Source organism: Oryx dammah, unplaced genomic scaffold (assembly GCF_014754425.2).
Source record: "Oryx dammah isolate SB20612 unplaced genomic scaffold, SCBI_Odam_1.1 HiC_scaffold_15, whole genome shotgun sequence".
In the NCBI taxonomy this organism is placed as follows: domain Eukaryota; kingdom Metazoa; phylum Chordata; class Mammalia; order Artiodactyla; family Bovidae; genus Oryx; species Oryx dammah.
Window position 1 is genome coordinate 36,174,570 of NW_024070199.1, and position 23,588 is coordinate 36,198,157.

At 43.4% G+C, this 23,588-nt stretch overlaps 1 protein-coding gene across 1 annotated transcript in view; it reads right to left on the minus strand.

Annotated features, from left to right (window-relative positions):
- Positions 1-16,679, minus strand: part of LOC120874067 (pregnancy-associated glycoprotein 2-like) — a 36,259-nt gene extending 19,580 nt beyond the window's left edge. The window contains exons 1-2 of the mRNA XM_040255191.1: positions 16,675-16,679; positions 14,856-14,906 (exon numbers count right to left, since the gene is read on the minus strand). Coding sequence (XP_040111125.1) covers positions 14,856-14,906; positions 16,675-16,679 — 56 coding nt within the window. The remainder of the gene's footprint in view (positions 1-14,855; positions 14,907-16,674) is intronic.
- Positions 16,680-23,588: the final 6,909 nt, after the last annotated feature.

Below are 23,588 nucleotides of genomic sequence, written 5' to 3' on the forward strand. Positions count from 1 at the left end.
AGAAAGTGGTCTTCCCTTCCTATTCCTCCGCCATCTTAGGACCGCCCCCTCCACTCCAGTGTTCTTGCCTGGAGAATCCCAGGGACGGGGGAGCCTGGTGGGCTGCCATCTCTGGGGTCGCACAGAGTCGGACACGACTGAAGCGACTTAGCAGTAGCAGCAGCCGCTTAAGAGAGATAAAAATGTCTGACACCTGCAGGCTATTTCCTCCGTTTAGAGATCCCTGGCCTTCCTGCCTATTATCCTCTCAGATCTGCACTCACAGAGACTTCCAGTGGAGAGATAAATGAGAGAGATGCAGAGATGCAGACATAGACATATACACAATGAAGTAGAGAGAGAACAGAGAGGACACCTAGAATAAAATGTAGAAAAATGCTATTCCACAGGGCCACACATACATTTGTACAGGTTGTGCACTAAACAATTGCAAGGAGTTCCATTTTCAGCAGGTCACCACATGATGGTGTTCCAAGAGTTGTGCAACCATGCAAACCTACACCTCGACCCAGGGACCCACAGTTTCTATAGCAAGGTGCATGCCTGCATGCTAAGCCCCTTCAGTCATGTCCAACTCTATATGACCCTATGGACCACAGCCTGCCAGGCTCCTCTGCCCGTGGGATTCTCCAGGCAAAAATATTGGAGTGGGTTGCCATGTCCTTCTCCAGGGGATCTTCCCGACCCAGGGATCAAACCCGCATCTCTTACATCTCCTATATTTGCACGTGGGTCCTTTACCACTAGCACCACCTGGGAAGCCCAAGGCTAAAGAAGCAAGGATAAGTACCTATAGCAAGGTACTTATCAATAAGTAAGAGTTGAACTTTAAGACTATCAGGGAAATATTCCATTTCTTTCTAACCCAGAAAGGAAGATGATGCCACTTACAGTCCCCATACTTACATGACTATGCACTCTGAGAGGGCCACCAGCCCGAGGAGCACAAGCCACTTCATGCTTCTTTCCTGGCTCCAAGTACTCAGGGAAGCTTTAGTTCCTTAACATGCAGTGTTGACCAGGAGCTTCTAGTTATATGTGCTCTAACCTGCCCTAATTGTCTGCTTTAGGGTACTAATTGATCTGATAAAAATACAAAGCTCTTGATAAAATTTTTATCTCCATCCCTGAGCTTGGGGAATGGTCTTAGAAAATTCTCAGAATTCAGAGAATTCTACTGTGATCTCTTCCTTGAGGCTTGGCTGGAAAACCAAAGTGAAACGCATGGACATCTAAGGCATGGAGAAACTTGGCAACTTGGAGAAAGTAACTGCTAAGAACACCATAAAAATGAATACTAGGGGCCATGCGAGACTTTCATGATCTCATGTGGTCTGCCTAGAAATTTCATGAGGTATGGTTTGCTGTCTTTGTTTGAGAGCTGATTGCTAGGAGGAGAAGTGGTCAAATGAAGAAGTGAAGACTTGAGAGGCAGCCCAGGGACATATGAGTGGCTTTAGGTAGTGGGTCTAATGGCGGACATCAGGGGCACCTATGATGCCTGTCTGCATCAAAGATTTAGGACAGAGCAATATTTCAATTGCATGATTTCAGTATTGGAAGAAGTGCCATAGGCATCCACAAGATATTTTATATCATCCAACAAACCTACAAGGAAGACATGTGTGCTGGTTTCTGAGTTAGATGGTGGAAAGTCAAAGTGGATCAAGACACAAGTGGTCTTTATCTTAATTGAGCTATCAGTCTAGTTTTCACAAACTCATGATCCAGGAGGCAAGAGAAATGATACAAAGCCTAGACAGCCATACTCAACACTGGGCAGCACACGCCTTTCCACTGGGACCAGCCTCTTCTCCACTTCAGCCATGCTGGAAAGTGGGTCAGTTGGCCATGTTTTCTAGAGAAGTCAGAAGTCTGGATATTTATGTGCAAATTCATGATTTTAATGTTAGCAACTAATTTTTATCCCCCTCAAACATAGTGGGAGCCAAATCTCCACCATAGTGGGCTGGATTCAGCCTTCAGTCTATGCAGGTTTTATTTATGGCCTAGAAGTAGGAGTGCAGTGGGGACAGAGAGGGATTTAATTCAAGTTGGTTGATTTAAATGAGACTGAATGTATATTAAACATGCTAGTTTTCTATTTACAAAGAAAGATCACCAGGGACATATCAATCAATGACCATAATAATGACAATTTGCTGATAAATGGATATATGTCTGATGTAAGTCTCCAGTAGGGTCCATGCCATGAAAAATTTTGACTGCTGAACAAAACACAGAAAAAATAATTTTGAAGTATCTTATCATTCAAAGAAGGCAAAGAAAACCACGCCAGACTGAGATGAACAGGGCTATCTGTTAAACTGTTACTGCAGCCAAAGGAAAGATGATAGTGTTTCCTGGCTCTTCCAGGACTCCCAGGGCCTATTCCTGCATGAGATCTATCCTGGCCTGTCCCTTGGATACAATAACAGGGGCCTGCTCTGGACACCAGGTGTGTATAGATGGGGCACAATGTCTTAACCCTCATTTTTGCAAATTGTTTAAATCCAGTTTTGGTGGTTCAGTCTCTACAGAGGGAATATGATAGCATCTAACAATGACACACACATTTGCTCTTTAACTCAGCAATTCTATACCGATCTACCCAACGACACACTGGTGAAAATATAAAAAGCCATATGCACAAGCTGTCTACTGCACATTGTTTTTAAAATAAAAATATCAGCAACATACCTGAAGTGACCATCCATGCGGGAATCTGCAACAAGACACCAGGCATCCCAACCCCGGGGTATAATGTGGATGAAGGAGTAGAGGAATGCGTGATATTGTCAACTGTGTATTTAGCTTTTTTAAAATAGAGGGTCCAAAAAAGTTCTTAGAGTTTGTTGCTTCTTACACACATATTCAAAAGCAGAGACATTACTTTGCTGACTAAGGTCCATCTAGTCAAGGCTATGGTTTTTTCAGTGGTCATGTATGGATGTGAGAGTTGGACTGTGAAGAAGGCTGAACACGGAAGAATTGATGCTTTTGAACTGTGGTGTTGGAGAAGACTCTTGAGAGTCCCTTGGACTGCAAGGAGATCCAACCAGTCCATTCTGAAGGAGATCAGCCCTGGGATTTCTTTGGAAGGAATGTAAAGTTGAAACTCTAGTACTTTGGCCATGTCATGCGAAGAGTTGACTCATTGAAAAAGACTTTGATGCTGGGAGGGATTGCGGGCAGGAGGAGAAGGGGATGACAGAGGATGAGATGGCTGGATGGCATCACTGACTCGATGGATGCAAGTCTGAGTGAACTCCGGGAGTTGGTGATGGATAGGGAGGCCTGGCGTGCTGCGATTCATGGGCTCGCAAAGAGTCAGACACGACTGAGCGACTGAACTGAACTGAACTGATACACATGTATGTCTATTTTCATTTAGAAAGAGTAAAAGAATTAGCCAAAAACTTCTAAAATGTAATTTATTGATGAGGAGCAAGGAAGTGAGATTTTTCTTGTTTTATACTTTGACTTGCAGCCAGGAAAATGTGTTAGAGAATCAAAAAATAATCACGTGTGTCAAAATTGAGAACAAAGACTAATAAGTCTAATTGTAACAAGTTGGTGACTAGCTGCACATATCAAAACATTGCTTGAGTTGCTATAAAATTCAGGATTATGACTCTACATTCAGAGTGGAATATCTTCTAAGGACAAAGACAAACAAAACTACTGTCCTATATAAAACAAAACAAAAAGAAAAACAGAAGCAAAAATGCAAAGAAATCTAAACTATATTCAACCACTTATTGTTGGTGATATTGCTTCTGTCATTGTGAAAGTATCATATGTTTGTTACAGGTTAAAGTGAGTCAGTAATTAATGCTGATGTTCTGAGGTAAAAATTTCAGTGGTTAGAGAAAAGAGTTTTACATAAAATAAAGAAGCTTAAGCAAAACCCTTCAATCTTAAAACTTGAATTGAAAGAATAAGTTTGTACCATCAATTGCATTCCTTTTTTTTAAAAAATAAAAAATGTCTATACTTCCTGCTGTGACAACTGAAAAGCTTAGAAGCAATGACAGCTTGATAACAATGACTATCTTGAAGTCTAACATGTAGCCTCTAAATGCATTTCCCACCAGAGGATCCATGTGTTCTTAAACAGATGGCTGATTTCAAGGACTGGATGAAGAAATGCACAATATAATGTTGGGACTCCTGAAGAACCAGAAAGTTGAGGGATTTCAAAGACCAGTGGGGGATGGACAGAAAGTGTAGGAATCCACATAAAGAAGCCAAAATTGGGATAATTTTAGCATTACATCCATTAACTAGAACAAATTAAATGTATAAAAAGTCAGAAATTCAAAATACTAATAGACAACATCTCATTTGTCACTGTGACAGATTGCTAGGGCACTAACACCATTCTGAGCGCTGAGAAAGGAAAATAGTCATCAATATGTATGCCTTTTTATTGGTATGTAGCAGATTCCATGTAACTACAAACAGTTAAAAGAATCTTATTTTTATTGAAGAATTCCAGAAATTAAAACAAAAGAGGTGGTAGAAACAGGAAAGCACTATTTTGCAGCATCCTCATGAAACAATGGATCTGGGCAAAGGTCATCAATGGATGTTGAAACCATAAGTGAAAGGTAGAAAGGGGAATATATAATGGATCCATGAAGCTGGCAACATCAGAATGCACTGCGTTTCAGCATCTCTCAAAGTGAGGCAACTAGAAATAGTGAGATTCTTTAAGTAGCACCATAAGAAATATATATCTGCATATGAAATATTCCAATAAAAATTTTGAACTCAAGTCTAGATCTACCTACCAGTCTCCCAGGAAAAACACAGATAAAGATATAGAGAAGAAATCCTCTAAACCTGCATTCTCCCACCTTTTGTCACAAGGGGCTAGTTTCCTGGAAGACAAATTTTTTTACAAATGTTTGTAGGGAGATGGTTTCGGGATGATTGAAGGATATTTCACTTATTGTGCACTTTATTTCTTTTATTATTACATTGGGATATGTAATGAAATAATTATACAGATCATCATAATGCAGAATCGGTGGGAGCCCTGAGCTTGTTTTCCTGGAATGAGACTGTCCCATCTCTGGGTGATGGGAGAGTGATGGGGGGCAGCTGTAAATACAGAGGAAGCCTCACTCACTGGCCTGCTGCTCACCTCCTGCTCTGCGACCCGGTTCTCAATAGACCAAAGAATAGTATTGGTCCTGGTGCCAGTGTTGTGGATCCCGGCTCTAAACCCAATACTTGGGACATTCTATAAGACAAATCATGCCACTACCTCCCAGCTTTTGATGAATAAATGGCTTTAAAATTGGGAGAGGGACAGTTATTTAGTCTTAAAAGAGAACAACTTAAAAGTGAAACATATGAGTACATTCTTTCAATAAACTGTGAAAAGACATCTGTTTTTAGAGAATCAGGGAAATTTGAACACGGATTGGATCAGTTCAGTTCAGCACTCAGTCGTGTCCGACTCTTTGCGACCACATGAATCACAGCACGCCAGGCCTCCCTGTCCATCACCATCTCCCGGAGTTCACTCAGACTCACGTCCATTGAGTCTGTGATGCCATCCAGCCATCTCATCCTCTGTCATTCCCTTCTCCTTCTGCCCCCAATCCCTCCCAGCATCAGAGTCTTTTCCAATCAGTCAACCCTTTGCATGAGGTGGCCAAAGTACTGGAGTTTCAGCTTTAGCATCATTCCTTCCAAAGAAATCCCAGGGCTGATCTCCTTCAGAATGGACTGGTTGGATCTCCTTGGAGTCCAAGGGACTCTCAAGAGTCTTCTCCAACACCACAGTTCAAATGCATCAATTCTTTGGCACTCAGCCTTTTTCACAGTCCAACTCTCACATCCATACATGACCACAGAAAAAACCATAGCCTTGACTAGACAGACCTTAGTCGGCAAAGTAATGTCTCTGCTTTTCAATATGCTGTCTAGGTTGGTCATAACTTTCCTTTCAAGGAGTAAGCATCTTTTAATTTCATGGCTGCAGTCACCATCTGCAGTGATTTTGGAGCCCTCCAAAATAAAGTCTGACACTGTTTCCACTGTTTCGCCATCTATTTCCCATGAAGTGATGGGACCAGATGCCATGATGTTCGTTTTTTGAATGGTGAGCTTTAAGCCAACTTTTTCACTCTCCACGTTCACTTTCATCAAGAGGCTTTTTAGTTCCCCTTCACTTTCTGCCATAAGGGTGGTGTCATCTGCGTATCTGAGGTTATTGATAATTCTCCTGGCAATCTGGATTCCAGCTTGTGTTTCTTTCAGTCCAGCGTTTCTCATGATGTACTCTGCATAGAAGTTAAATAAGCAGGGTGACAATATACAGCCTTGACATACTCCTTTTCCTATTTGGAACCAGTCTGTTGTTCCATGTCCAGTTCTAACTGTTGCTTCCTGACCTGCATACAGATTTCTCAAGAGGCAGGTCAGGTGGTCTGGTATTCCCATCTCTTTCAGAATTTTCCACAGTTGGTTGTGATCCACACAGTCAAAGGCTTTGGCATAGTCAATAAAGCAGAAATAGATGTTTTTCTGGAACTCTCTTGCTTTTTCCATGATCCAGAGGATGTTGGCAATTTGATCTCTCGTTCCTCTGCCATTTCTAAAACCAGCTTGAACATCTGGAAGTTCACGGTTCATGTATTGCTGAAGCCTGGCTTGGAGAATTTTGAGCATTACTTTACTAGCGTGTGATATGAGTGCAATTGTGCAGTAGTTTGAGCATTCTTTGGCATTGCCTTTCTTTGGGATTGGAATGAAAACTACCTTTTCCAGTTCTGTGGCCATTGCTGAGTTTCCAAATTTGCTGGCATATTGAGTGCTGCACTTTGACAGCATGATCTTTCAGGATTTGAAATAGCTCCACTGGAATTCCATCACCTCCACTAGCTTTGTTCACAGTGCTGCTTTCTAAGGCCCACTTGACTTCATATTCCAGGATGTCTGGCTCTAGGTGAGTGATCACACCATCGTGGTTATCTTTTTTGATAATCGTGAAGATCTTTTTCGTACAGTTCTTCTGTGTATTGTTGCCACCTCTTCTTAATATCTTCTGCTTCTGTTAGGTCCAGACCATTTCTGTCCTTTATAGAGCCCATCTTTGCATGAAATGTTCCCTTGGTGTCTCTAATTTTCTTGAAGAAATCTCTAGTCTTTCCCATTTTGTTGTTTCCCTCTATTTCTTTGCATTGATCGCTGAAGAAGGCTTTCTTATCTCTTCTTGCTATTCTTTGGAACTCTGCATTTAGATGCTTATATCTTTCCTTTTCTCCTTTGCTCTTCACCTCTCTTCTTTTCACAGCTATTTGTAAGGCCTCCTCAGACAGCCATTTTGCTTTTTTGCATTTTCTTTTCCCCATGGGGATGGTCTTGATCCCTGTCTCCTCTACAATGTCCCAAACCTCCGTCCATAGTTCATCAGGCACTCTATCTGTCAGATCTAGTCCCTTAAATCTATTTCTTACTTCCACTGTATAATCATAAGGGATTTGATTTAGGTCATTCCTGAATGGTCTAGTGGTTTTCCCTACTTTCTTCAATTTAAATCTGAATTTGGCAATAAGGAGTTCATGATCTGAGCCACAGTCAGCTCCTGGTCTTGTTTTTGTTGACTGTATAGAGCTTCTTCATCTTTGTCTGCAAAGAATATAATCAATCTGATTTCAGTGTTGACCATCTGGTTATGTCCATGTGTAGAGTCTTCTCTAGTGTTGTTGGAAGAGGGTGTTTGCTATGAGTCGTGCATTTTCTTGGCAAAACTCTATTGATGTTAATTTTATTTGGAACAAAATACATTGTGGTTGTCTATATTTTGTGAGATGGTAACCTTTTCCTTAAAAATACTTCAGCAGAGATGAATAAATAGTAAAAGAAAAAAGAAATTAAGTGAGGATTTGTCTTGATTTGAAAAGAGATCTGCATAGCTACTATAGATGAATCGTGTTCCACACAATTCAGTTGTTGAATCCTTAACTCCCGATTTGTTGGTATTAGGAGGTAGTGTCTTTGGGAGATAATTAAATTGATATTGATTTTTGCTGGTGGGACCCTCATTATGGGATTAAACTCTTCCCCTCTTTTTTTCTCTTATTCTCCCTCTTCCTCCGTCCCCTCCCCTACCACATGTGAGAACATAGAAAGGAGAGAACTAATGTAAGTCAGGAAGATTGTCATCACCAGCAATTGATTATCCACCACCTTGACTTGCACTTCTAGTCTCTGCTCTATGACTACCTATGGGACTCAGAGAGTAGTTTTGTAGTTATTGATGCCAAATGATGAAATACAGGGTTCATGACACTATTCTTTCTTATTTCTGTTTTGTTTGACATCGTTTTGTAATAAATTTCCAAAAGGTGCATTTTGAAGGCTCTGTATTAGTGGTACCCTGAGGGGCCCAAGAAAAGCAGATTCAGGTAGGCCCCCCAAAGACTGAGTGGTTGAAGACCCACATGCTCTCTATTCAGCTCTTCTGTCATCTGATCACCATCACCCACAGCCGACAACCCCACCCTCACCCTCATCTGCACCCCCCTGCTAACCTGCTTGTTCATCCAGCTGTATACCCTAATGAGCCAGGTCAGGGCCTGGAGGTAGATGGAATGGGGACATTTTTAGAAAGAATGAACTGGGAAGCCCCCTCTCTGGTTTTCTCTTCTTTAGTGTCATCTGCAAGTGAGGGAGGGGGCCTGTGTAGGGAGGGAGCCACTAGTGGGGCTCTGTGGACCATTAGAAGGAAAGCAAGGAGGAGTTCATAACCCAGAATCCAAGATGTGGGCAGATTGCCCAGGATCCAGGAAGGAGGAAAGAAGCACTAGAAAAAGAATAGTGCCAACCAGAGAGCCAAGTCCACCCAGGTGTTCTGTTTAACCTTACTGAAGGTCATGTTCTTCTTGCTGGAATTCCTGCTCTGGACATGAAGGGGATAGAGCCGTACTCACTGTTAATGAGTCATGGGGAGAGGGACAGTTTCCCCAAGGGGCCCTTTGATTCCACTCTAACTATGGGCATCATCCCAAGCTGGGCAGCAAAGTGGCAGGTCATCCAAGCATTTATAATACTTCCTAATTTATCTAAGAGTCCTGGCAGGTCTGTGCCCAGAGTTCCTTTCAGAGAGTTAATTCATCAGCCCAACTCGGGTTTCTGCAGAGGAAACTACAACCTTCCCAGTTGATAACTTCTGACTTATAGATACCTGATCTCATCCCAGAGAACCCAAATGGAGGGACGTTCCAGTGGGCAAGGCCTCTAAGGTCCTCCATCTCACAGCAGCTGTGTGCTAAGTTGTCTTCCACTCCCAATCCTGAGCCCAGGATTCATGGACATCAGCAGGCAGTCATGGTCCCCTGCCCACTAATTGCAGTCTCAGAATCCTGGGTAACTTGTGCCTCTGAGCCACTTGTCCACTGATTGACATTGAACCTCAGTCTGGAACAAGTGTTCTGGGGCAAGTCCAGTCTCCCTCATCTAAGAGATAGGAAACTGGATCCTGGGGTGTATGACTCACTCTAAGGCTGCAGGTAAGGTAGTGAAGACCTGGGAACCAGAAACTCTGGTTCTCAGGATAGGAGACCTCCAGGAAGGGAAAGATGACAGAAAGCTCAATTGCATCCATTGCTGGGCAGCTCTCAGAGGTCTGCAGGTACCAGACTGGAAGTTCCTTTCCCATTTTCCCTCAAGTCTGGCTGCGATTCTATCAGAAGATCTGTCTTCTTGTAGCAGCAGGAAAGCACTATAGAGAGCAGGTTCTGCGGGGTTCCAGACACAGTGGGGGAGCCCCAGCTCGAGTGTCCTCAGGAAGCAGTCATGCAGATGGTGCCTGACTGACTCCCAGCTCAGCAGGCCCAGAGCTTCCACTCCTCATTCACACAACACAGACCCTTGAGACACTGGGTCACATGGACCTGCATTCACAACAAGGAGCATTCCATGTTCAGCCCTCTGAGAACTTAGATGCAGTGTCTTACTCTTTCCTCAGGGAACCTCTGTCTGAGCGAGGTTTGGACTGAGACAGGCCTATAATCAAGGGACTTGTTCCCTCTTTGATGCTCAAAAAAGATTGGAGCTTTGCATGCCTTGAGAGGGGGTCAACCAGTCATGTTCTTTGGGGACTTTGCTTTAGGGAACTGGTTGGAGAAAAAGGACAGACACTCAGGATAAGGCTGGACATCTCTGTGTCTCAGCTGGTTGTGAGCTGAGTTCCAGCCACCAGACTTCAGGGTCAGGTGCTGATGTTATTCACAAAGCAACTTCGGAGAAGGAATAGAGGAAGGACATTTTGCCCAGAGAGCAGTGTAGTCAGCCGGCCATGGGATCACACAGGGCAAGACGGGACAAGAACTTTGTCTCTTGGCTCTATCAGTTTCCTGGAGTTTCCACCCCTGAGGACAAGCACACAGAGATAGCCAGAGTCACTGGTGATGCCCCTGGCACCTGATGTTCCTGGTGATAATCAGCTTGTGTACACAGCCCTGTGAAAGCACCAGGGTCTCCCTTCTGGGGAGCATGAGATGGTTTATTGCTGGTAACTCACAAGTGAAGTATGTAATGAGGTTCTGGTTGGTGACTTGTGGCCAAGTTCCAAGCATGAATGCAATATCCGAAGTGCAAAGTAGCCATTCATTAAGCTTGATTAACGTGGGCCTTTACAGTGACCATTTCTCACATCTAGAATGTTTTATTCCCAGCTTTTTGCATTGCTGGCGTCTTCACAAAGTATAGCATCATCTCAAATGTGTCTCCCTCAGGCAAGCCTTCCCTGGCCACTCCAGTCTCACAAGCACAGAGCTGGTCCATTCAAAGAGCCCATAGACACTGACTGCACTTCTCTCTGTGCTTTCAATGGGCACCTTTAGAGCTTGAAATTGTCCCCGATTTAAAGATGACAAAACTGAAGTTGAGAGGGGTTAAGCATTTCCGTGGAGGACATAGAGCCTGAGAGTGTTAGAGGCAAGTGAATCCAGGTCTGTCTGACTGCTAATACAGCTGCTCCTTAGTCCTGGGCTTAAGGGACCTGGAAGTAATGTAGAGAAGACAAGAGGGTGGGGCATGGAAGGAGACACTGAGAAAGGACCTCACAAACTGGGGCTCTGATCTGGGACATTGTCTTCTGGGGATGCAGACTGATGGATGCTTCACCATCTGCAGTGTCACCAGTTGCCATGGCAGAGGGAGGGGCATGTACTAATTCATGGACTGACTGTTGGGAATAAAAATTGTTGCCTGCCCTTTGTGTTGTTGCTTAGTCTCTCAGTCGTGTCTGACTCTTTTGTGACTCCCATGGACTGTAGTCCACCAGGCTCCTCTGTGCATGGAATTTCCCAATACAGGAGTGGATTGGCTTTCCCCCCTCCATGGCATCTACACATAACATTACTCAAGAGGCTTTAACGTTCAGAATTTTGACTCTACATTCAGACTGGTGTTTCAACTTCCTGTTGGGGGAGCTGAAATGTCAAAGTGACATCACTGTATCTGCACAAATACCACCCCTCCCAATTTTTCTTTTGACACTGCAATAGTCTGAACATCTCAAAGGATTCTATGGAGGAAGGAGAAGAATGGGAACTATGTTCTCTCCATCCTGGAGGGGAGACACTATTGAACTTGAGTTAAAGACAAAGGTATATGACACAGCTTATGAAGTGAGAGTGAGCAGAGCACTTAAGAACAGTTCTGGAGCCAGATGGCCTGCATTCAAATTCCAGCTTGGCCATCTACTAGTTGTGTGTCCTTGGACAAACTACTTACTGTTTTCTATCTTTAAATACAGAATAAAAGCAGAACCAACTGAGTTAATATGTATAGGGTGCTTTGATTCATGGTAAGTGCCATATGAGTTTTATATAAAGTGTGGATTGAAAAAATACAGCACAATGTGAGAGCTTTGAGTAAAGTTTTATTTGGGGCAAACAAGGACTACAGCCAGGGAGATGGCCTCTCAGTTAGCTCTGAGGAGCTTCACTGAAGAGGTGAAGAGAGGGCGGTCAGTGTCCATTTTATTGGTGAAGAGGGTATACCAGTAAAGCACATATTTTCGCAGAAGTTTGTTGCTGGTGAGAAAGAGCAGTTGTCTATGTTAACAATTTTAGTGCTTTTTTAGATATGGGATTATACAAGATATCAAGCACATCAAATCTTCCTTTGAAAATATTTCTTTGAAGTGTTCTTCTTTCTGTTTTCCCAGAGCACTGAGTACCTCATTCCTGACCTCTGCCCTGAAACTCCTTTCATGGTGTGCTGAAAATAAGTGACATCAGTGGCTAGTGACTCTATCCTTATAGTGCCAGATGGTGAGGAAAAATGCTTAGTTGACAAAGTTAACCAGGTATGTGGGACTCAAATTCATACCTGTTCCACCTGCTGTATGTGAGGAGCTTGTCCAGGACTAGGGAGCCTCTTCAGGGTCATGTCATGATTTGGGCAGTCATCCGGTTTTCTCTCTGGCTTCCAGATGAGGAATCAAGACCAATAGAGCAGAAGAGACTTGGCCAAGCTCACTGCAGACCAAGGGATGTTAGTGACAAATCAGGGACTGGACCTCAGGCAAGTCAGAGTCCTGAGTTAGCCTCATGAAAGCTGTGTGATCTCTGTGCGGGGCTGTCCATCTGTGGAATGAATGGTCTGCATTGTGGGCCCCCAAGTCCGATGGGTTTAAGTGGAGGCTGTCTGACCTACAGCTGCTCTGGGGCCTGCCTTGGGACTGCTGCCTGGAGGAGAGGCAATTTTTTCCTTCTGACATCTAGCTTGCCCTGAAGTGTTGCGGAACTTTGTTTGACTTTCTGGAGCCTTATAAAAGCAGATGCCAAGGTCAGTGGGGATAAAAAGGTTGAGGGCCTGTGGTGTGACACAAAAAGGGGCCCAAACTAGAGACGAGCCTGGTCTGTCTTGGCTGATCAGTTGGTAAACAGTCACATCAGACCCTGCATATTCAGATTCACAGAACTCAATAAAGAACTATGTTTAACAAAGACGATGGATGGGAGAAGGATAAACTGGGAGTTTGAGATTAACATATTTACATTCAGGTCAGTTCAGTTCAGTTCAGTTCAGTCGCTCAGTCGTGTCTGACTCTTTGCGAGCCCATGAATCACAGCACGCCAGGCCTCCCTGTCCATCACCAACTCCCGGAGTTCACTCAGACTCATGTCCATCGAGTCAGTGATGCCATCCAGCCATCTCATCCTCTGTCATTCCCTTCTCCTCCTGCCCCCCAATCCCTCCCGGCATCAGAGTCTTTTCCAATCAGTCAACGCTTTGCATGAGGTGGCCAAAGTACTGGAGTTTCAGCTTTAGCATCATTCCTTCCATAGAAATCCCAGGGCTGATCTTCAGAATGGACTGGTTGGATCTCCTTGGAGTCCAAGGGACTCTCAAGAGTCTTCTCCAACACCACAGTTCAAAAGCATCAATTCTTTGGGACTCAGCTTTCTTCACAGTCCAACTCTCACATCCATACATATAAAATAGAAAATCAGCAAGGACCTTCTTTAACCACAGGAATTCTACTTAGTATTCTGTAATAACCTGTATGGGAAAGGAATCAAAGAAGAATGATACATGGATATGTATAAGGGAATTAGTTTCCCATACAACTAATACTAATACAATACTATAAATCAACTATACTCCAATATAAATTGAAAGCTAAATTTTTGAAAAAAAGTAACCTCTAGAGATCTGTGGGGCTCTTTTGACTTGCAGGGCTCCTGACGTGATGCTGGAGTGGGCAAAGCAAGTACAGGATGCCTCAACATTATCTCAGGTTGCAATTTCCCTGGCTTTGGTGTGCTTCGGCTTCTAGTGGGCACTTTTGACTTATCATTGGAGGATCTAGTACCCATAGACACCAGCTGGGTGCTACTTGAAGGCTGAGAGGTAGGTGCTGCTGGGACTGTGAAAGCCCAGTTCCCTAGCCTTAGGCTGGGGCACTTTTGAGGCACAACTTATGTTCCAGAGTTCCCTGTGGGAACAGGCTGCAGCTTCCCTGTCTGAGCTTTCCCTGAAATCAGACCCAGGCTGGTTTCATCCTTTTTCCTGTCCTACTTCCCCTGTGACCTCACTTGTTTCTTTGGGAGAAATTTCTTTTTTTTAAATTCTTGGCTGCACTGGGTCTTCATTGCTGCTCAGGATTTCTCTACTTGCACTGAGCAGGGGCTCCTTTGTCATTGCAGTGCACTTGCTTTTCATTCCAGTGACTTCTCTTGTTGCAGATCACAGGCTCTAGGGTATACAGGCTCAGTAGTTGTGGCTCACCATGTGCTCTGTGGCACATGGAATCTTCCCGAACCAGATCTCCAATGCATATCTCTTGCACTAGCAGGTGGACTCCTAACTACTGGATCAAAAGGGAAGCTCTTCTGGGAGGAACTTTGAAATAAATCACTTTTACATGAAACCTGGCATCATGGCCTATTTGTGGAGAGATAAGGTTGCTTCAGGCAACCCCCTGAGACCAGGACTGACTTAGTTTCCCCTTCCAAGTGTTCCTACAGCACCTTGAAGCTGTCCCTGCCATGTGGCTTTGTCCTTGCTTGTTTCTGAAACCCATGCTTTATCTTCTGGAGAGCAGGGCTCTCATTTGACTCACTTGGAAGTATATGTGACTAGATATTGTCACTATACACCAGACTCTAATGTCAAAAGAAGGTTAACCCAAAGATAAGTTATTAGATTATGAATGCTAGGTTACAGGTTCAACTGCTGTAATCAAACCCTAAATAACATTGTCTTAAATAGAATACAATTTCATTTCCCTTTCATATAATAATAGTCTAGGTTACTCCACAGTGACGGGGACCCATTTCTTTCTTCTCACTTTGCCATCTTCCACATGTAATACTTACCTCTGGTCTGATATGGTTGTTCCAGCTCCTGTCATTACATCTGCATACGAGCTAGAGGGAGAAAGAAGGGAAAGCAGGATATGTCCCTTTTGTTTGAGGTATAACCAGAAATTATAAAATTACTTTCTTACTGGTTGCAATGAAGTCACAGAGGCATTTTATTGAAATGGCTAGAAAATTGAAATTTTTATCTGGGTCACCCTACACTAGGTATTTACTGACCTGTTAATACTGCTGCTTCAGTGAAGAATTGCTGACTTACTCTATGAAGGTATAAAACCCTCAGATTCAATGACTCCTCTTATGTAAGGTTTATGTCTCACTCACATCTGTCATGGGTGGGAGGGAGCCCTGCTCATCACAGTCTCTCAGGGAAGAAAGCAGTTGGAGACTCCCTCTGAACACAGGGGAAAGTAGTGTGTGGCAAATTAGACTCTGGTCCATAAAGGGTTCCACTTGGAAGTGACATATGACCTCTACTAAATTCCACTGGCTGAAGTAACTTCCATGGTCATGGCAAATCTGGGGTGCTGGGTACACAGAAGGGCAGGGGCGTGTGATCCTACTGAACATTCAAGATGAGCAACAAGGGCCACCTCCCTTCATTCATGTCCCTGTGCTTCACTCTTCTTTGGTTCTCCCCACCCTGCTCTCAGCCTCTTTTGGCCTGTAGTTATGGATTTGGATAAGACTATTAGAGAGGGCCTATACGAGGCTGTTAATAAGTGTGGAAGTCAAGAAAAAAATAAGTAAATAAATACAAAAAATCCAAAACTATAAGAAATCACAATTCTGCACTTATACAAGATTAGGTGTACATGTGGTTTATGCATCAACTTAATAAAATTACAAAGGAAAGAAAAAATTTAAATATAAATTCATTCACTAACCAATAAAACAATAATAAAGCTGTACCACATTAACTACATACTATTAACAAATTTAAGTTTATACCACATTGCAAAAACCTAAAATTACCATACTTTGGCCACTTGATGAGAAGAACTGACTTATTGGAAAATATCCTGATGCTGGCAAAGACTGAAGGCAGGAGGAAAAGGGGATGACAGAGGATGATATGGTTGGATGGCATCACCGACTCGATGGACATGAGTTTGAGCAAACTCTGGGATATGGTGACGGCCAGGAAAGCCTGGTGTCCTGCAGTCCATGGTATAGCAAAGAGTCGGACATGGCTGAGAGACTGAGTTGAACTGAACTGAACTGAAAAGTACCATAACTTAAACGAGGTAAAACTTAATATTTTTTCCTCCACTGTAACAAATCTGGAGGTTGGCCATCCAGAGCTTCATTGGTTTCATCTCCACGGTGACCTGATGGTCTAGTACAATTGCAGGAATTCCAGCCATCACACCTGAAATCCGGACAGCAGTTAAGAAGAAGGCAGGGAAGGTGAAGAGATTTATCTTCCAGCTGAGTCAGCTCCTTGAAAGCAGCCTTCCAAGAAATCCCTCTTTCAGGTGCTTATATCACAAAGTCACCAGTCATGACTAAGAACAAAGAAGAGAGGGAGGTGCAGTCTTTAATTACCGGGCACATGATTGTATAACAAATTACATTCTTTTTTTTTTTTTCAAGAAATCTCAACAATGGATAATTTTGTAGAGAGCTACCAGCTGGTGCCTTATAAAACAAAACTTTTCTGGATAGATCAGACAAAAGTGCTGGGCACAGTGTAAAAGCCAGGAGGAAGGAGAAGGAATGACAGACACAAGGTCTAACTTGTGTTCTAGGGGCAAAAAAAGGTAAAAGTCTTCCTTTGAGATCTCCTGAAGACTGAACTCCAGATTATACGTACCACATGGCCAAGCTTGTTTTGAAAATTGCTTTTCCATCTCAGGTCCGAAATCTCTCTAAGTAACTCAGCTTCGTAAATATCTCATATTTGTTGCCTCACCTTATGACCAACCTATCTCACCTTCCTTACTTCTGTTCACATCACTTCTCCATCTAGTCTACAAGCATAACAAGATCCAGGACTGATGAGCCAAGTGAGCATTTTTTAGAAGTAGGTAAAAACACCATGGGGCTTCCCTAGTGGCTCAACTGTAAAGAATCCACCTGCAATGTGGGAGGCCTGGGTTCGGTCCCTGGGTTGGGAAGATCCCCTGGAGGAGAGCATGGTAACCCACTCTAGTACTCCTGCCTGGAGAATCCTCATGGACAGAGGAGTCTGGTGGGCTGCTCGATGGGGTTGCAATGAGCCAGACATGAATGAGTGACTAAGCACACAGCACAGCAGCACCATGACTATTTCTACCTTAATATTTTGTGTTCCTGATCAAGGTCATCCAATGGGCTGAGATGGTGAGAACAGGGAGATCTCTTGTTTCCTTTAAAATCCCAACCGAGAAGGTGACTTCCTTGTACCTGGAGATGGTGTGTTCAGGTTGAATTCACAGTACAGACGTGAATGTACGTGGAGTGAATGAGGAGAGTAAGGAGCAATCTTCTCTTTCTCTCTCACCTTTTGCCTATGTCAGGACCACTCTGAGTAGGAATGACATTGGGCGTAATCTAGGCCTGGCATACGGGGACATAGGTGCAAGTGATAGGGGACCAGGGTCATAGGGAGGCTGAAAGGAGCCGGAAGTGGAAAATAGGAGGAAAGAGGTGGGAGGAGCACCCATTTCTAATGCCACCTGCCTCTGATGACTTGAATTTCCTTCCACATTTATCCCTTCTGTCCTTTACTCTAACTCTTTATCTGTAGTTATTGAGCAGGCCCAGCATCACATCTCCCCACTCCACCCAAACTTGGCAGTGACCCAGTTGATTCAGAGAGCAGCTTGTCATTTCCCCTCAACATCCTCAGTGGGATCACCATGTCTGTCACATTTAGAAATTCTTATCATTTTTCAGAAGTTTCTAGAATCTGTGTAAAAAGGTGTATAAAATAGTCTCTGCCTACCCTTAGAGAAGTTGCCTTCTGTAGGGATATACATATACTATATTTATATAGAGAGGCAGTGAATGTTCCATTCCAGAAAAATGTAGTAAAGGCTAAGAAAGGAAAAGAAAAGTTGTGGTGTTTGAAGAACATACAAGGAAGTTACTTACCCAGTCTTAGTGGTATAAGATGGGCTTTCCAAAAGTGGATTTTAAGACTTAAAATGTGTCAGTGATAAGTAACCCAAAACAAAAGTGGCTTACAAAGGTGGCTTATTTCCTTTCCATAAAAGTCCTGAGGTGGGCATCCAGCAGTGTCATGGGGCATGGAGCTCCATGGTGTCAGGGCTCAGGATCCCCCTGTTTTGTTGTGTGCCAGACATAGCCTTTAGTCTCCTGATCACCTCGTGGTTCAAGGTGACCACTCTAGCTCCAGCTATTGTGCCCACATTCCACTTTCCAACATGGTATCGGTAAGTGAAAGGATTCCTGAACATGCTGCTGCTGCTGCTGCTGCTGCTGCTGCTGCTGCTGCTGCTGCTGCTGCTCAGTCGCTTCAGTCGTGTCCGACTCTGTGCGACCCCATAGATGGCAGCCCACCAGGCTCCACCGTCCCTGGGATTCTCCAGGCAAGAACACTGGGGTGGGTTGCAATTTCCTTCTCCAATGCATGAAAGTGAAAAGTGAAAGGGAAGTCGCTCAGTCATGTCCTACTCCTAGCCACCCCATTGACTGCAGCTACCAGGCTCCTCCGTCCATGGATTTTCCAGGCAATAGTACTGGAGTGGGGTGCCATAAACTCAAGCTAATCTATCATTAGTGCTTTCTAATGTGTTACCCTTAAGTAATACAAATAGAAGATGAAATATTATGTAGTACAAAAGGGCATATAACAAAACGTTAAGGTCATCTACCCAGGGCCTCCCCACCCCCGAGAAACAGTTTCAACCCAGCTTTCTGGCAGCTATCAGTGATAGTCACTCTGATGATATTTTCAAAGTGAAATGTTTGGAAAACCAGCTACAGCATCGCTCAAAAGAGTTTCTGGTGTCTCAGAAGGGTCAATAGCTGAGACAGCCTTCCTCACAAATCCCATCTTTGTTCTAACAGGTGACCACTACTTGGAGAAGGGTGATCCCTTGACCCAATGCCATTCATACATAAGCTGCCTGGCAGCCAATGTGGAGGCAAGAACGTATAAATTCTGTCCAGTTCGGGCAACTGTGATTATCCAATAAGGCCCACTCTCTCTAGAATTTGAAATAGAAATTTGAGGTTATCTAGGTAAAGTAGGGGTGGAACACAGTGAAAAAAGAACAGGTCAAATAAGGAGAATGAGGCCAAGAATGACAATGTCCCTGGCATTGTCACCACCCATGGACTTTATTGCTCTGTGATCCAATAATTTCAAGGTCACCGAAGCTGTCCAAGTTGGATTTCTGTAACCAGCAGTGAAGGTCTTAATTCAACATTTAATAAGATTTTGAATTCGGGTGTCACAGATTTCCTAGGTCTAAGAAACTGTCATTTGGGGTCCCATTTTTCCAAAGTTGCAGTTCTGGACGCTGCTGAGAGGCAAATAGGGAATGTGCTTTCAGTCCAAGCCTGCTTATCCAGTACTAGATGGCTAGAAAAGGTGGCACTAACAGCAGGCCTTGCCTCATGGAGAAGCAACCTAGTGATTCTGGGTGAGGGAGGGTGTATTTCATAATGTCCTCTGTTATTTTTAAAGCACTACCCACACCGGATGGACTAACTGTAACCTAGCTACTCTGAGTTGTTTTGAGGAGCTTGCCAGTCAGTTCCAGACTGCGAACCACTGCTAGGAACCCTGGTCACCAGGTGTATAGAGATGGATGCTGTGACATAACCCTCTTTTCTGCACCTTGTTAAAATTCAGCTTTGATGGCTCAGTCCCCATGGAGGGGAGTTGACAGCATCTAGCAAATGACACATATGCCCTTTAACCCAACAATTCTACTCTTTGGGATGTATCCCAAAGATACAGTGGCAAGAATGCACAAAGCCAGATGCACAAGCTATTCAGTTCAGTTCAGCTCAGTTCAGTCGCTCAGTCATGTCTGACTCTTTGCGACCCCATGAATCGCAGCATGCCAGGCCTCCCTGTCCATTACCAACTCCCGGAGTTCACTCAGACTCACGTCCATCGAGTCCGTGATGCCATCCAGCCATCCCATCCTGGGTCGTCCCCTTCTCCTCCTGCCCCCAATCCCTCCCAGCATCAGAGTCTTTTCCAATGAGTCAACTCTTCGCATGAGGTGGCCAAAGTACTGGAGTTTCAGCTTTAGCATCATTCCTTCCAAAGAAATCCCAGGGCTGATTTCCTTCAGAAATGGACTGGTTGGATTTCCTTGCAGTCCAAGGGACCTTCAAGAGTCTTCTCCAAACCACAGTTCAAATGCATCAATTCTTTGGCACTCAGCCTTCTTCACAGTCCAACTGTCACTTCCATACATGACCACAGGAAAAACCATAGCCTTGACTAGACGGACCTTAGTCGGCAAAGTAATGTCTCTGCTTTTGAATATGCTATCTAGGTTGGCCATAACTTTTCTTCCAAGGAGTAAGCGTCTTTTAATTTCATGGCTGCAGTCACCATCTGCAGTGATTTTGGGGCTCAAATAAAGTCTGACACTGTTTCCACTGTTTCCCCATGTATTTGCCATGAAGTGATGGGACCAGATGCCATGATCTTCGTTTTCTGAATGTTGAGCTTTAAGCCAACTTTTTCACTCTCCTCTTTCACTTTCATCAAGAGGCTTTTTAGCTCCTCTTCACTTTCTGCCATAAGGGTGGTGTCATCTGCATATCTGAGGTTATTGATATTTCTCCTGGCAATCTGGATTCCAGCTTGTGCTTCTTCCAGTCCAGCGTTTCTCATGATGTACTCTGCATAGAAGTTAAATAAGCAGGGTGACAATATACAGCCTTGACATACTCCTTTTCCTATTTGGAACCAGTCTGTTGTTCCATATTCAGTTCTAACTGTTGCTTCCTGACCTGCATACAGATTTCTCAAGAGGCAGGTTAGGTGGTCTGGTATTCCCATCTCTTTCAGAATTTTCCACAGTTGATTGTGATCCACACAGTCAAAGGCTTTGGCATAGTCAATAAAGCAGAAATAGATGTTTTTCTGGAACTCTCTTGCTTTTTCCATGATCCAGCAGATATTGGCAATTTGATCTCTGGTTCCTCTGCCTTTTCTAAAACCAGCTTGAACATCAGGGAGTTCACGGTTCATGTATTGCTGAAGCCTGGCTTGGAGAATTTTGAGCATTACTTTACTAGCATGTGAGAGGAGTGCAATTGTGCGGTAGTTTGAGCATTCTTTAGCATTGCCTTTCTTTGGAATTGGAACGAAAACTGACCTTTTCCAGTCCTGTGGCCATTGCTGAGTTTTCCAAATTTGCTGGCATATTGAGTGCTGCACTTTGACAGCATCATCTTTCAGGATTTGAAACAGCTCAACTGGAATTCCATCACCTCCACTAGCTTTGTTCATAGTGATGCTTTTGAAGGCCCACTTGACTTCACATTCCAAGATGTCTGGCTCAAGGTGAGTGATCACATCATCATGATTTTCTGGGTTGTGAAGATCTTTTTTGTACAGTTCTTCCGTGTATTCTTGCCACCTCTTCTTAATATCTTCTGCTTCTGTTAGGTCCATACCACTTCTGTCCTTTATCGAGCCCATCTTTGCATGAAATGTTCCCTTGGTATCTCTAGTTTTCTTGAAGAGATCTCTAGTCTTTCCCATTCTGTTGTTTTCCTCTATTTCTTTGCATTGATCGCTGAAGAAGGCTTTCTTATCTCTTCTTGCTATTCTTTGGAACTTCGCATTTAGATGCTTATATCTTTCCTTTTCTCCTTTGCTTTTTGCTTCTCTTCTTTTCACAGCTATTTGTAAGGCCTCCCCAGACAGCCATTTTGCTTTTTTGCATTTCTTTTCCATGGGGATGGTCTTGATCCCTGTCTCCTGTACAATGTCACGAACCTCATTCCATAGTTCATCAGGCACTCTATCTATCAGATCTAGGCCCTTAAATCTATTTCTCACTTCCACTGTATAATCATAAGGGATTTGATTTAGGTCATACCTGAATGGTCTAGTGCGTTTCCCTACTTTCTTCAGTTTAAGTCTGAATTTGGCAATAAGGAGTTCATGATCTGAGTCACAGTCAGCTCCTGGTCTTGTTTTTGTTGACTGTATAGAGCTTCTCCATTTTTGGCTGCAAAGAATGTAATCAATCTGATTTCGGTGTTGACCATCTGGTGATGTCCATGTGTATAGTCTTCTCTAGTGTTGTTGGAAGAAGGTGTTTGCTATGACCAGTGCATTTTCTTGGCAAAACTCTATTAGTCTTTGCCCTGCTCATTCCGCATTCCAAGGCCAAATTTGCCTGTTACTCCAGGTGTTTCTTGAGTTCCTACTTTTGCATTCCAGTCCCCTATAATGAAAAGGACAGCTTTTTTGGGTGTTAGTTCTAAAAGATCTTGTAGGTCTTCATAAAACCGTTCAATTTCAGTTTCTTCAGCGTTACTGGTTGGGGCATAGACTTGGATAACTGTGATATTGAATGGTTTGCCTTGGAGACGAACAGAGATCATTCTGTCGCTTTTGAGATTGCATCCGAGTACTGCATTTTGGACTCTTTTGTTGACCATGATAGCTACTCCGTTTCTTCTGAGGGATTCCTGCCCGCAGTAGTAGTGGTCATCTGAGTTAAATTCACCCATTCCAGTCCATTTTAGTTCACTTATTCCTAGAATGTCGACGTTCACCCTTGCCATCTCTTCACCACAACACTAATTGCCAAAGCAAAATATCATAAACAGACCTGAAGTGACCATCCATGGGGGAGTATGGAATAAGGCACAGGGCATCCCAACACTTGGGTGTAATGCAGATGAGGAAGGAGTGGAATGGGTGAGATGTTCAGTATACACTCTTTAGCTCTTTTAAAAAGAGGAACCAAAAGATTGCTGATAGTCACTCCTTTTTACATACACATGTAAGTCTATTTTCAATAAGAGTGCAAGAATAAAGCAAAAACTAACAAAAATTTTAATTTATGAATGAGAGGCAGAGAAGGGAGTGATGTTTTACTCGTTTTATAGTTTGACTTTGCAACCATGGAAATGTGTTACAGAATAAAAATAGATAAATATGCACATCTATAGAAGTTGAGAACAAATTAAGACTAATGAGCCTAATTACATCAAGTTGCTGATGTAACTGCCCCAAACAAATCATTAGTTTATTTATTTATTTATTTTTTTCAAAAATAGTAGGGGATTTTAATACTCCATTTACATCACTAGACATATTCAGTCAGAAAATTAACAAGGAAACACAAGACTCAAATGTCACCTTAGAGCAGATGAATCTAATTGATATCTTCAAGTTACTGAAGACATCAAAGAGGAAATCAAAAAATACCTACAAACAAATGACAACAAAAATTTGACGATTCAAAACCTACAGTACAGTCACTCAGTCGTGTCCGACTCTTTGCGGCCCCATGAATCGCAGCACGCCAGGCCTCCCTGTCCATCACCAACTCCCGGAGTTCACTCAGACTCACGTCCATTGAGTCAGTGATGCCATCCAGCCAGCTCATCCTCTGTCGTCCCCTTCTCCTCCTGCCCTCAATCCCTCCCAGCATCAGAGTCTTTTCCAATAAGTCAACTCTTCGCATGAGGTGGCCAAAGTACTGGAGTTACAGCTTTAGCATCATTCCTTCCAAAGTAATCCCAGGGTTGATCTCCTTCAGAATGGACTGGTTGGATCTCCTTGCAGTC